The 14,583-nt window shown below is 37.7% G+C and overlaps 2 protein-coding genes across 2 annotated transcripts in view; one reads left to right on the forward strand and one right to left on the reverse strand.

Moving 5' to 3' along the window:
- The first annotated feature begins 346 nt into the window (after window positions 1–346).
- Window positions 347–6,213, forward strand: LOC107748617 (fibroblast growth factor 14-like). The gene is made up of 4 exons (XM_016563498.1): window positions 347–374; window positions 456–523; window positions 1,176–1,374; window positions 3,405–6,213. The coding sequence occupies exons 1-4, from the start codon at window positions 347–349 to the stop codon at window positions 3,542–3,544; spliced, it is 435 nt and encodes a 144-aa protein (XP_016418984.1). The 3' UTR covers window positions 3,545–6,213.
- Window positions 6,214–6,484: 271 nt separating this feature from the next.
- LOC107748609 (integrin beta-like protein 1) overlaps window positions 6,485–14,583 on the reverse strand; it is a 43,788-nt gene continuing 35,689 nt past the window's right edge. Inside the window, exons 9-11 of the mRNA XM_016563486.1 lie at window positions 11,927–12,073; window positions 8,979–9,092; window positions 6,485–7,287 (exon numbers count right to left, since the gene is read on the reverse strand). Of these exons, the coding sequence (XP_016418972.1) occupies window positions 7,199–7,287; window positions 8,979–9,092; window positions 11,927–12,073 (350 nt within the window). The 3' untranslated portion in view covers window positions 6,485–7,198. The remainder of the gene's footprint in view (window positions 7,288–8,978; window positions 9,093–11,926; window positions 12,074–14,583) is intronic.

Below are 14,583 nucleotides of genomic sequence, written 5' to 3' on the forward strand. Positions count from 1 at the left end.
CCCCTAGAGGACGCAGTTCGAAGTTCCACGAAAGGGAACCATGTTCCTTTGAACTTCTCAATTTGAGAAATTCTTTTTAGATTTAATATTTACAGATAATGTTTACTGCTCCTGCTAGATTCACAGTCTGGCATGATCCCAAACTTTTCAAATGAACTGCAAAATGAAATTTCGTGGAGCCAAATGAAGTGTGGGAGTACAGTATGCCCACAATTTGCTCCGAGTTCCTTTTTAGGTTTGGAATCAGATGCACTGAAAAGATGGTGAAGAAAAGGTTGGAATGCCCTTGCCAAAGTGTGGATTGTGCAATTGGATATGGATATTTGAAGAAAATAATAGACATAGCATGGCTGAGCATGGCACCTGGACTGAAGGTGAAAGTAGAGATTAATTTGTCATGAGCGAATATCACATTTTGTCTTGGGGCCAATTATTTTGTCTGTATGCTCATTCAGGTATCAGCAGACAGACCTGCAGTGCCTGCCTACAGATTAGACCTCAGGCATATCACCATGCATACAGAGTAATAGGAAAATGTACAGGAATTTGAATGCTATTTTGGGAAGTCTCTGTGTTTTGTTACCAAGTTTGCGGTTTCTATTCTGCTAATTAAACAAACCAAAACTCCACTTACCATTGTACTGTCTGTCCAACTGTCTGTATAAACATGCATCTTATAAATGTTATTCGGAGTGGACACCATATTTAATGAATGATTGGAAACAAGCTGTACAAGACAGAAGTGTCTATTGAATCTTTTCAATAGCGGTTCTGGTTAATAGAAAATGTCCCTCATCTGACTTAAATCTGTATGTTATAAATAAGGGCTTCCCAGTCCTGAGTTTGCAAATGCTTAGGGGTTTGTGATGGAACTGGAGGGGGGTTGTAAGATGCGATAGAAATGGCAACACTAAATGGATGCATTATTAATATTATGTAGAATAATAGGTAATATTTTTTTTTTAATATTATATATAATTAGGTAAAACAGATATAATCACTATACTTCACTATTCATAAATGATAATAGTAGTTGTTTTAAATATTTAATTAATTATTAATTTATTTTAATTATTCATGTGAAGATGTTTTGAAATTTGTATGTTTTTTCTAAATCCTTTTTCTAAATCCCACACAAAATTTCACCAATCCTCTTTTGTCTCTCTTTCTTACAGGAACTGTTTACGCCAGAATGCAAGTTTAAAGAGTCTGTGTTTGAAAACTACTATGTGATCTACTCATCCATGCTGTATAGGCAGCAGGAGTCGGGGAGAGCATGGTTCCTTGGCTTAAATAAAGATGGCCAGGCCATGAAGGGGAACCGGGTGAAGAAAACTAAACCAGCTGCTCACTTCCTGCCCAAGCCATTAGAAGGTAAAGCATGCTCTGAAAACCTCAAGAGAACGGTTAACATTGAGGTCACTGTGGCACTGGCAGAATGGTAATGAAGTGCACAAGTCCCTGAGAGATATGCTTTTGCTTGATGCCTTTTTACAGTTTTTCTCATACATTTTTTCAAACTAAGGTCAAGGTTTTCAAAACAAGGAACGCAGGCATCTGAACACTTTTCCAAAACATGTACATTTTCACCGCGTTAATACAAATGACAGCATACATAATTTTCATCGAAAACCCACACACAAAAAAATCTCCCATTCAAAGTTCATGTTTTCTAAAAGTTTAATACAAACAACTACAGAAATGGAGGAGGTTGAAGAAGATAAGAGAGAATAGGATGAAGAGATAAAGATGAGAGAGTAAGAGCAGAGGAGGAAGACAGATGATGGAGATGATATAAGGAGATGATATAAGAAGAGGTGAGAAGAGAGGAAGGGGACAGCATTCTCAAATGAAATGAGAGAGTCTAATTGACACTGAATCATAGTCTCTTGATAAAGGCCAGACAGAGTTCAGCATAATGCGAGCAGACCTATATTGACTCAAGAAAACCAAGAAAAGAGGGAGGAATGTCATTGGTCAGTGATTACCCAACACCCAACAATCTGCACTGTGATCTCGTGGGGCTGTACAACATCCGTGCCACCATCTTCACCATTCCTTCCTTACATGCAGAGCTTGGGGGAAGTGGAATAAAATTATATATATATATATATATATACTGTATATATAGTACATTTGGTTTGCAAATATGTACCATATATGCAAACATATAGGAATTTAAAAAAATGCATGGAATGAAAAATAGTATTTGATGCAGATAATGCAGATAAGATGCAATCAACAGAAAACACAATCGTTTTCATCTAATTTACTCTTGTCAAATGGCTTACCTGAAAATAATTAATTAAAATAAACTTAAAAGAACTTAATTAAATGAGTCTAATTGTTTTGAAAGCATTGACCTTAGAAATGTATCAAATCGGTTAAGAAACACTGTAATCGGCAAAATCATAATCAGGGTTGTTAGCTGTGTTCTGGGTAAAATCCTGGGTGAAAACCGTCATATTGTTCAAATATTGTATGATTTTGAAACACAATGTCAAATCAAAATTCATAATTCCTTGGTACGGCCCCTTTTGTTTGTTTGTAGAGTTAAAATATTAAAATGTGTGTTAGAAGAGCATCTGTACAGATCAAGCACAGGTCACAGGAACCAATGAATTTCAGATTTAGGGAAAATGATGATCATGATTTAGCTTGGCAATGAGCTCTTCACCAAGGGTTCGATCAGAAACATTTGGCCTTATATTCCCATTATCTGATTACATAATGATTTACAACTCAATAAACATTATTTCACAGCACCACATATCCAAGACCCACCTTCGTACCATTATGATGGACAACCTGTCCTTTCAAATATTTCTTACAGCTCTTTTATGGCCACACTGTAAAATGTGTCTGGCTAGCGTGAGATTGATGCTTTATGTACAGTTTGAGGTGTAATTTGCAATGATGTGTGGCCCGTTTCTGTCTGTGCAATGCTTTATTGCCGTGTACAGATGCCCACATTTTAGACCAGTCTTTCATCCTGTTGTGCTCATTATTTTCTCGGCTAATACTGCAGCACCAGCCAGCACCAGTAGCGGCACTGCGAAGAATACAGTAAGTTTGAACTTATGTGAAGCAGTGAACCTAGTCAAATGCATCCTGAGAGATCAGACCATCTTCCCATCACAACTAAGGAAAGGGTGCAGCCCTGCTGACAACGTGCCCGCACTTTGACACACTTGCACATGTCCTGTCAAAGTTTCCCTAGTGAATGTTGTCTTTTTAGCCAATTTTCAGGTTTCGAAATGAGAATGAGTTGGGAGAAACCTTCCTAGACATAATTATTATATAGTCAAATTCCTGGTCGGCCTCAAAAATCATTTCCAATTAGAGAGACAGATGGGGCCTGGGGTTACCTGGCTGACTCTTGCCTTCTCTGATGTCTTTTGCAGTCACTATGTACCGAGAGCCATCATTGCATGACGTGGGGGAGACAGTGCCCAAACCTGCCGTGCCTCCCAGTAAAAGCACAGAGCCGGCCATCATGAACGGAGGCAAACCTGTAAGCAAGGAAACCAAGCCCACCACATAGCCAGATCCCATCTCGGCCATGCTCAACCTCGGAGAGCCGTGCTCCTTTTGTCAGACTCTCCATGTTTGTGGATCAGATCCAGGCATCCTCTGCTCTCTCCTCCCAGTTCCCTCCATCCCCCTTCACTCCTCCGACTGTTCCGATCTAATTCGACGACGGATTGGCTCCGGAAGAGTGGTCAGCTGTGCACGTAGGAGGATGCAACTGGATAAACCAGCTAAACTTTCACCATGGAATGCCCTAACTGATATGGAATGCCTTTTGACATACAATAAAGCTGATGTTTTTTCTGTAATCGAGACAATCCACAAGAATGAAATTGTGTACCGCAGGCGCTTGTGTGGCGGTTCTTTAGCCTGCTAACAGTCACCCGTTATAACCCTTTTCTTGAACCCTATCGCATCAGAGACCATACATTTCAGATCTATTTTCTATATACACAGTAACACCAGCTACACTCTGGGGTAATACTGTAAAGATATACATAAACGGACTGAAATCCACAACTTTTTAAAAAATTTTTTTTTTTATCAAGTATGCTCTTGTGTCTCCTTCTTTCTAGGTGTCCCCCAGTCTCTGAAGCACGAATTTCCAATTCTTTCCCTTTTGTCGGTTACTTACGAAATTTGTTATTGGGGCAGTGTGCGATGCGTTCTGGCGTGCAGTCATTCAAACACGATGGATTTCCACAAAGTCCTTTCACGTTGATAATGGTCAAAAGACGTCAATCTCTCAAGGGGATGGAGCCTCCTAAACAGAATCAAACTCATTATCCAAGGTTCAGCACTCGTGTCTTCTTCTTGTAATGTCTAGAAAGGGACACAAGTATACTTTGACAGCAAATGCCAGCGAGTGCATAAGTCATGCCCGCAGCAGTCCAACACAAGGAGTTGGCATGTGCTGGGGAAGGTGTATAGAGTACATATCACAATCTAGTACGGTGTAAATTGGTTTAAACCCCAGTAACTAGGTGAATTTCCACTTTTCTTTGCTCTTAATTTAGAGCGTGGGCTCTAGGAATATCTATAGGCCTTGTAGGCCTCTGGTCAAAGCCCGCTTTGACATGCTGACTCCTCTGAACTATGAGCTAGTTCTGGTGAGCACCTTAAATGTGATGAGAGCGGCAGCCATAGATAAATAGTCTATTTCAGGCCTGTGCGGTTAAATGGCTCAATGTAAGTAGGCACCATTACTATTGGCTGCACACCCATTTTGTTCAGCAAAGGCATGGCCAAGGTTAGTATTATGTTCTGTTCTTGCAGCGCTGACGCAGTGCAAGAAATGGCTTCTATAACAATGTTTTCACTGTATACAAATAAAACAAAAATCTTAAAAAAAAAAAATTTAAAAAAAGTAAATAGATTTTTAACTACCAGATATCAGGATTCTGAAATGAGAGGGGTTTTCCTAGCTCAGCATGCAGAGTCCAGTACTGCTCATCCTGTGCCTGTGATGACCTCTAACCCAGCATGCAAAAACATGTACCCAGTCTGTGCTGGGTTAAAGGTGCCTCATGCCCCAGACACACACACACAAATACAGATTCAGTAGCAACTTAATCCACAAACACACAAAAGTTGATTGTTACCAAAGTCCGTAAACACGAGAATCCAGCCGAACAATTTTAGTGACTCTGAGGATGGCGGTCCTCTTCGGTTTTTGTCCTCATTGTGACTAGGGTTCATCACGAAGAACAATTGTCTCGACTTTTTAATCGTTTCAATTCAAACTTGAAGAGATTCCAAATGATGTCCTTCACTTCGATTGTTCATTTAGTACAAGACCGGGGTACCTATTACTAATCACCTGCATGTGTTTTCTTAAGGACCAAAGTATGGGACGGCTAGAAATGTTTAAAGCTAGTTTGAGGCATAGGGCTACACTGAATGGGCATGATTATAGAAGGCTCTCTCATACTCTGGATTGAGACCATTGCACTTTGCGTTTGAAATCGTCATCTACTCACATCTACTTAGGATTTGAACGATTAGCCCATTATCAGCCGAGCTGAAATAAAGCCTGTCTTGCTTTAACAGTTTTCATAGTTTGAATGATGAATACCATTTAGAATGTTATGAAGTAGACCGAGGTTATGCTGCTAAATACAAATATATTCTACACTTCATTTGAAGATCTATATTTTCATTTATTGGGATTTTGAGCTAGTTTCATATTAGGAGATGTTCAAGCACATTAGAAAATATTTGTATGTACAAAGTCGAATTTAATGCTAGAATGAGATGCAGTACTATACAGGAAAAGTAGCTTCATATTTGAAACCAGTTCGAGGCTGGTGTCCCACTTCCACACGAAACAAATCACTCACTCCAATGAGCTCTACATGCTGGGCTACAGCTGCCCTGCAGACCAGTGAACTGGTTTTACGAAGGTTGAATTTATTTTTGTAAGTGACTGGTGAGTATGTGTGCATTAGTTAGTATGTTTGTTTGTTTGTTTTTTCCTCTTTCAAATGTCTGTGTTTGTTTGGTTCCATTCAGGTCGTGCGTGACGTCATTAAATCGTAATGAGGAGCAATTGCTGAACAACTGATCATTTCTGTGTTTTTTCCGTATTTCTGATTTTCAGTGGTGAAGGAAGGTCTCCATTGTCTGTCGACTGGTTTTGAACATTGATTTGACAGTTACTTCATCTGTTGCATGAGAAGAGGGTGGCATATATGAACTGCATGTCGTAGGCTATGTGTATCATGGACTGTTGGTATGTTCTGCTAATTTTACATACATATATGCAACGAGTTTGTCTGCACTGTACAGTTTGTGTTTGTTGTATACACAGATACAACATATTGAATAAAATATTTATATAAAGGTGTACTGAAAATCTCTAACCAATTCGATGCAATATTTGTGCAAAATATACAGATATTAACATGTAATGGGGTGAGCCAAGGGTCAAATTTTTTTAGATTTATTTGTCATCCTTATCCTAGTTTTATTTATGCTAATTAAAATTTACTGTAAAAAAACAGTAACATTTTGCAGGCATACAGACCCTAAATATCACAGTTACCATATAGATAAAAGAATCTAGATATAATTCTAGATATGTTTAGCTCGTTTATACAGTAGTAAAATGAAGCTTTCATATGCAGATTGCAAAAAAGAGCTTTTTCATTCTCATGACATCTCAGAGCATGTTAAATGTATTGGCATCAGGCTGTTTACAACTTTTGTCACATAGAACTTACCGTACATAAAATAGGGTCATAAAAACATCACACACAAGCAGAGCTCTGAAAAACAGCAACCTGAATAATAATAAAATGCTCTTATTTATTGGCCATTTGCATGGTTCCTCTCCTTTTAGTGCTTATGTGTCAGTCAATAATCTATGTAAGCATTATTATACACATTATTCATATATATATATATATAAATTAATAAATATATATATATATATATATATATATATAGTTATAGTTATATGGAAAAGTATAGAGGATTATAGATGTCGTCTCCCACAGCTGTTTTATGTGTATATAATGGAACTGAAACCACATTGCTTTAATTAAGAAAATTTGAATGCGGTTATATTGCACAGATCTCTAAAATCAATTTAAAATCCTTGTTCGCTGTTGGTGCAGCCGCCCTTTTCTTGTCTTGCTTGACAACAAAATCAAGTGTCTACCAGGGGTTAATACTCCTCTCCAACCCAGATTTCACAGGCATTTCCTGTCCAGCCATCCCAGCAGTCACAATTTCCGCAGTTGCACACACCGTTCCCTGGAACAGAAGTTGAGAGGCGAGACAGAACTGAGAAACCCGAATCATCACTCTCCAAGTCTCGACATGCTTTCTCTCTTCACACCTTCTTGGCAGAATATGTAATGGGAAACCAAGTACAAATGCAAGTTTTGGAGCCACTTTCTCTGGGGTCCTGTCTATTCAGTTCAAATTCAGTCCATGTGGCGGCACTGGTATGATTACATAGTGTTACTGCTCCTTTTTTTTCAGCGTTTGTAAATGAACATTGTAATTTGGTGTACACAAAAATCATGATCTGTGAAGCTTACTAAGCCAATTCAAATGTATAATTTTGGTTAATAATTGAGTATGCATCTCAGCTGTTTGCAATTAGAATCAAAACCAATCAATCATTTTCTATTACAAAAGTACTAAGTAATAAAAAATGTTTAATCTAATTAAAAAAAAAAAACAATTACTATTTTATCCAACAGTTGTGTGCAATGTATTTTTACGCATATTAAAGCAGGGGTTTTCATACCCGTAGGGCAAGTTAGATTTTTTTTTTTTTAATTCGTGAATTATTATTATTACAAAATGTTTAGGGCTGTCAATGTTAAGAGTAAAAGATCTTTGTAATAAAAAATAATAATATAAAGTTATATTATTTATAATTGTATTAATTTATAATTTAATATTAATTTCTCTTTTAAAGTTTCTAACATAAATAGTGTGGAAAAAAAACCTTTATTAGAGTATCACATCAGAATCTTAGGAACGTGCTAATGTAAAAGTCTAATTTATGAGGTTGTTTACATGCGCCATTAGAAGAGCTGTATGTGACAGCGGCTTTCGTTCACAAGAAAGCTTGAGAGCCGTATATTGTATCAATGTCCAAACAGTTGGAATTCGCATCTGCTGTGCATGAAATCAAGCCTCGGCTTTCCCTATTACATTGAATTTTCTGCAGTGCTCATCAATTGCGGGTGTAATGAGAATATCTTACTGAAGAAGCCATGAAAATTATTATTTAGAAACTGGCAGGCACATTTTTGCATGATTATAATTATAAAGGCTGAGTGCATTACTGTTACCCAAGGCAAGGGAAAGAATTGGCTGATTGTATGCTTTTGCATGTCATCTATAGAGAAAAGAAAGTTTTCCCTGAGCAGCATGAGAAAATAGTTTTAATAATCCTTATGAATATGGAAATGATGACATACAGTATGCCCTAATAGTTAATATGCTAATCAGTGACATTTAACAGACACGTTTATGCATTCCTTTTATCAATTTTGTTTTTTCGTCTTGTTTTCTAATGAATTTTGCTTCTCTGCACCAGGAACTGTATAATTTGTTAAATGACATGGCAACTGATAACAACGTCATAAGACCAATAAGTAAAGTTTCAAAGCAGTTGTCCAAGCGTCCTCAAGCCTTTGAGCTATCATGATAATACATATTTATTGTGCTTATTATTAGCACTGACTAGTCAACTCTTCAAGGCTTTTAAGGAAAACCTCGACTCTCTCTGGAGCTTCTTTCCCATTGAAAAGCAGGACGAGAAGAACACAGCAGGAGCCCACTGATTGGACGGCTCAGTATAAGCGCTGTACAGAGCTGTCTAATCAAATGGCAGCCACATCAGAGAACCTCAATATCCATCACAAAGAGATCTGTCAGCGCACGAGTGGGTGTTTGGAGGAGCGGTGCTGCATTTGAACACATACCTGTGCAAACCAGCCCATCATGTTTGTCGCACTCCCTGTCGTCGCACTCGCAGAATTCCCCTGAAATGTACCACTCCTGTGGTGAGCAGATACAGCGACCACAGTGACAAGAGCCTGCAAGAACAAATTAGCCTTCCGTCACACAACGATTGGAGATTCATTAGTCTTCCCTTATTCGTCCTGTGCTATTTCACGTGATTATAAAACACTTAAAGCTGTGATACGGTTCCTAATTGGAATTTAAATAGAGTAAATTGTTTTTCTAAATGTGTACAGCTGTTGTTTACAAGGTCAAATTCCATGTTCCTACTGAGTCAGGAATAGACCAGTATGCAAGCTAGGCCAGTCAACTGTCCGATATTTAGCCATTTGGAAATAATCTGCATTGGCTGATGATACAGGTGCACCATTAATACAATTCTGGCCAATGCTGATAAAGACAATAATTATTTTCATGTTTTGGACAATTACAGATAAATGTAAATAAATAAAAAATAAATGAGTTAAATGTATGTATGTGGAATTTTACTGAGCATTTAAAGGAATAATTCACCCAAAAATAAAAATAAAAATAATAAAATGCTGAAAATGTGCTCACCCTCAAGCTATCTAAGATGTAGATGAGATATGGAGAAATTTAGCATTACATGACTTGCTCACCAGTGGATCCTCTGCAGTGAATGGGTGCCGTAAAGTGAAAAGCTGCATGTTTGTAAGAAACAATTCATCATTAAGATATTTTAAAATCATCAGTCCCAGTCAGAATACCAGTCCATAATCCATAATAACTCTTCCACCAACATATTTGTTTTGTCTTGTGTTTGATCTGTGCATATTTCTCTCCTGATTCAGGTGAGATAACTTATGGATAGAGGACTCCAGCTGGAAGCAACGGTTTGAAACACGCAGCTTTTCACTTCACTAGATGTTAATTGATGGACTGGAGTTGTGTGGATTATTTGTAATTATTGTGATGTTTCTATCAGCTGTTTGTACCCATTCACAGCAGAGGATTGGTGAGCAAGTGATGTAATGCTACATTTCTCCAAATCTGTTCAGATGAAGAAACAAATTCATGTTGGATGGCCTGATGGTAAGCAAAGTTTCCACAAATTTTCAATTTTTGGGTTAACTATTCCTTTAAAAGTAATAAGTTGCCGTTTTTACTCTGTTATTGTTTGCATGTGCACAGTAACTTGTCTATAATCTATTGCAGTTTCCTAAAACAATTAGAGGGGGGGGGAGAAATTTAGTATCACATAATTTAAATCACCAATAATATCTGATAAGTTATGGTGGCGATATATATGTATCCCTAGTTGATAACCTTGCCTGCTTGGCCAATTAACAGGTCAAGTGTTATCTCACCCTTTGAGTTAATGTTGTTTAAAATAAGTGTTAATTGGATTTCATCATTTGTGTGCTAATTTAATTTCATCATTTGTATGAGCATTGCTTTTGCTGTGTTTAAATTGTACTGACCACTTTTCCAAAAGCATCAAAAGCCTCAGCAGATCATAGAGACCATTATTTGGTGCCAATGATTTCTACGATGTACTTAGGGTTACAATGCTTTGCAAAAACAGAGATATTGGTCTCCAGATAATAGTCAACATGACTCCACAAAACAAGTCGAATGAACTGGGATTCTCATACAAACAAGATCCAGGAAATTGCATAATATGAGGGCACTGGTCTTTCATTAACAGCTGTTCTGTACCTTACAAACATGATACGGTGAAAGTTACAAAGCCTTCAAAGAACATTCTTTATAAGTCAGTCTTATCAAGCAAAATGTAGGCAGCTCAATCAGACAGTAAATCCCTTGTCATTTACCAAAGTATTATTCTACTGGGAGCTACAATAAACAACCCACATATTCACCTACCCATGAATCTTTACTGTGAAAAAAATCCATTTAATTCTTCCAATGTTTCAGTCTTAATAATGTTGATGTTGTTATGACAAGCAGAACAACTCTCCTGCTGATTTTCAAGCATTAATTTGAGAAAATTATTGAGTATACCATGTGAAACCAGATCTTAGAGGAATTTCTTATTTTCACCAGCCAGACATAAAAAATAAACAGTGTTCCGTCATAGGCGCTGACAAACCCTGTATATAAAGCATATTAGTGTCTCACTTTACATGCCCAGAGAAAGGAGATGAATACTCAGAGGACTATGTGTCATGTAGTAATTGGCTAAGCTTTATAGTTTTTCCCAGGATGCTGACAGGTCATATACAAATAGTGAAACTGGCCTCTTATTAAAGCATAAAAAAACCCTAAAGCTTTGTTTTCAGTGGTGTGTAGTTTTCGAGAGCAGGTGTACAGGTTGGAAGAGTAAATTATATGTTAAGGTTTCTATCAGACAATCAGCAAACATGTTTTACACATTCTGCTTGACTTTACAGAAAAACTATAACAATAGTCTGTGTATCTTTACCTTTTAGAATAGGCGGAAACATGGTGAGAGTTCATTTTACACAGCTTTTTGTTTTAGTTGTAGTTTTTCTCTTAAATCCTTTACACTTAGCCCATATTTTCAGCATATATTCCACATTAAAATGCCATTACCAAACATTTTTCTCTTTGATGAGATTTACACAACGATTGGAAATGATGCAAGCCAGACTTGAACCCAGCCTGGCCGCGCTATGCTACAGCTCCTATGGAGATGCAAATTTGATTGACCAATCCTATTCTCTCACCAATAATTTCTGTCTCTATCAACTAAAAGTGGCATAAACCCTCCCCAAAGAGCAGAATTGATTAGTGGAAATGGGTCAGTTGTGTTTGCTATCCACCAGAAGAGCATATGTGGGAAATCGATTTAATAATGCAGGTTGTTCCCCACCAAACAAATGAAGGAACCCACTCTCATTTTTAAGAGATGACTGACAAATGTTACGTCTTACGGTGTCGCTCGAAGCATCGTCGCTCCTACCTTTTCCAGAGCATATGACGCCGTCGGCCATCTCGCACAGGCTCTTGCTCTGCTCGTCCGTCATGTCACAGCTGCGGGGGAACTGGCAGTGCTTCCCAAACCATCCATCACTGCAGATACAGCGGCCACACGAGCAGAAGCCGTGGCCTGGGGGAGACACACAGCGCACACACAATCACTTTCTCTCCTTACCAAAGAAAACCAACATTTGTATCTGCCAAAACAAAGCAACGTTCTGATTGATCCAGGCAAATATAATTGGTTCATACAGACAGGGATTAGTTTCCAGACTGTCTAATGGTGTTGCGGTATACGGGTCTTATCATTTATGGACCCCGTGGGATGTTCATTCTATATCTCCGATCGTGTTGGAGCGTTACGGCATTCGTAACAATCTAACTGTATAAATTGTGCTCAGTCAAATCCTTTATTTCAGCTGCCTAGATAGATAGATAGATAGATAGATAGATAGATAGATAAAATAACAAAAAAAAAACTATTCCATAAAGCTATTCCATTCCAAAAATGTCCTTTGTTGACATTTTCCAGGCAGTCTGTGCATAGCAGTCGGTATTTTCAACGATTCTTCCTGCAAGTTACATCGTTATGTCAGTAGGTGGGGACAAGTGAAGTCTTTAAGAATGAGTCATTCAATCATTGTTCATAACACCGATTAATTTGGAAACGAAGTGAGTCATTGACTCATTCACTGAACTGATTTGTTCAAAACCATTGATTCAATTTGAAACCAGACTACTGTGTCTTGCTCGAAGATGGAACACTTTGACTTTATTTGGATGTTCGTTGGCGAAGAAAGAAGACCGTTTGTGAGTAATTTCAATATTATATCCAAAAGATTTGTGGACGCTCTTGACACTCTGACGTAGATCGAATGCTTGTCTTGTATTTAAAGGGGCCGCAGAACAAACAAGCTTGTTGATCTTGTGCAGACTGACCACAAGGAGGGTATAAGTTAACCTCATGAAATATTTAAAATGTGAAAGTAAGAAATTGATCGATGAAAAGAACTTTATTGATTTAGAAAACACATATTCAATATAAACACCTCATTACCCACAATTCAGAATAGCTTGTTTGCATGCTATGTCTGAAATGGCATAGCTGCATGTGCCACTGACTTTATATACAGTATATTTAAGCCTAATGACATTTATCATAATTTTTTCCAGCTAAGCAAATTGTTGACAATACCACGGGGGAGACCAGTTATAGAACACTTTTATTTTTCCTTGTAGAAAAAATAAAATAGGCAGAAGCGGCTGCTTTCATTTTAAAATGTCATTTTCACACATCCCTTTATTTCTGGATGATGTTTAATCAAAACGGATTTATTTTTTAACAACACAGTTTATGTTGTACCATCAATATTCAATAAAATTAAAACTTTATTTTTTGGACATTACAGTTAGTTTTCATTAAGTTTACCTCATAATAACTGCAAGAAAAAATAAGACATTATTGTGTGGCTCTTTGTCTTCCTCTCTCTCAATCGTTTATTTTGTGGGTGTAGGTATATACAGGCTTGAAGTTTGATGCACTCTTGGTAGAGCTATATGCTTGACTGCTTCAATCAGCCAGCCTACGAGAGCATTTAATTGCTTTGGTGAGTGGCACCCCAGTCCTTTCAATTAAAGCACACCTGCGATCCCTGCTCGTAAATGCAATTCGAGTGTGTGCATGTACGAATTCATGGTGTTTCTCACACCTATCTTTGGAAGGATATTTTTGAAACAATGTAGCCTAGTCTTAAACTCTCAGGAAAGTGCCTCATAAAACGATATAAATCCAATCTGAAATATTGATGATCCTGCATTTCAGTAAAACACTTTCATGTAAAATACAACTGGAATGGCTTCTCAAGGGCTAAAGATCCCACGATAGGCATATCTGAAGGCTGCCCTTTATTTGAACACCAATTCAGTCCTGCAGGACCGTCTATGCAATTAGCTGAGATGAACGTTTTATCAGCGTGTGTGACGGCTGTCTCTCTCTGAACTGAGAGCTGGAGACACAGTGTGTTTCCACACTTGTCCTCCGTTAGCAGGCTCTCAGCTGTCTGTCTGTGACTCGGGCAGTCACAGCAGATGAGCCCTATACATATTTAAACATCTCCTAGGGCTGGTCCACACAAGGGCAGTGGGCCGAGCTGTGGCGGCTGGTCGCTTGGTGACACAACACAATAAGCATTCAGAAAGCAGCTGCATTAAATTTGTATCCCCACCAAAGAGGAGAAATGTCGTTCTTTAGATGCTGGCGTGTACCACGGGTGAAATGCTTGTGCTCATCTATCATCATATTTTCACAGGGGGTTCCTCGAATGGCACTGCTATAGAGTAGAGGATTATAGTTAAGGTTTATATTGGTGGCAGATATATTATTTGCTGATAACTGGGATTTTTTATTGATAGTGAAATTAATAAGCTAAAACTGATATTTTTAGCCAGTCATTGTAATTGCATACTCACTAGTTTGTAAGTCAAAAATGCCTGTTATATTAAAAAAATTGACACCATTCAAATGAAAAATGGCAACTACAGTATTTGATGATGATTTTATATTAATATTATTCTATTATTATTATTTCAAGAGAATTACAACATCAAATTACATTCAAGTATGTTAAGTACTTAAAAAAA

The sequence above is a fragment of the Sinocyclocheilus rhinocerous genome, unplaced genomic scaffold, assembly GCF_001515625.1.
Source record: "Sinocyclocheilus rhinocerous isolate Xijiao unplaced genomic scaffold, SAMN03320098_v1.1 scaffold410, whole genome shotgun sequence".
Lineage (NCBI taxonomy): Eukaryota > Metazoa > Chordata > Actinopteri > Cypriniformes > Cyprinidae > Sinocyclocheilus > Sinocyclocheilus rhinocerous.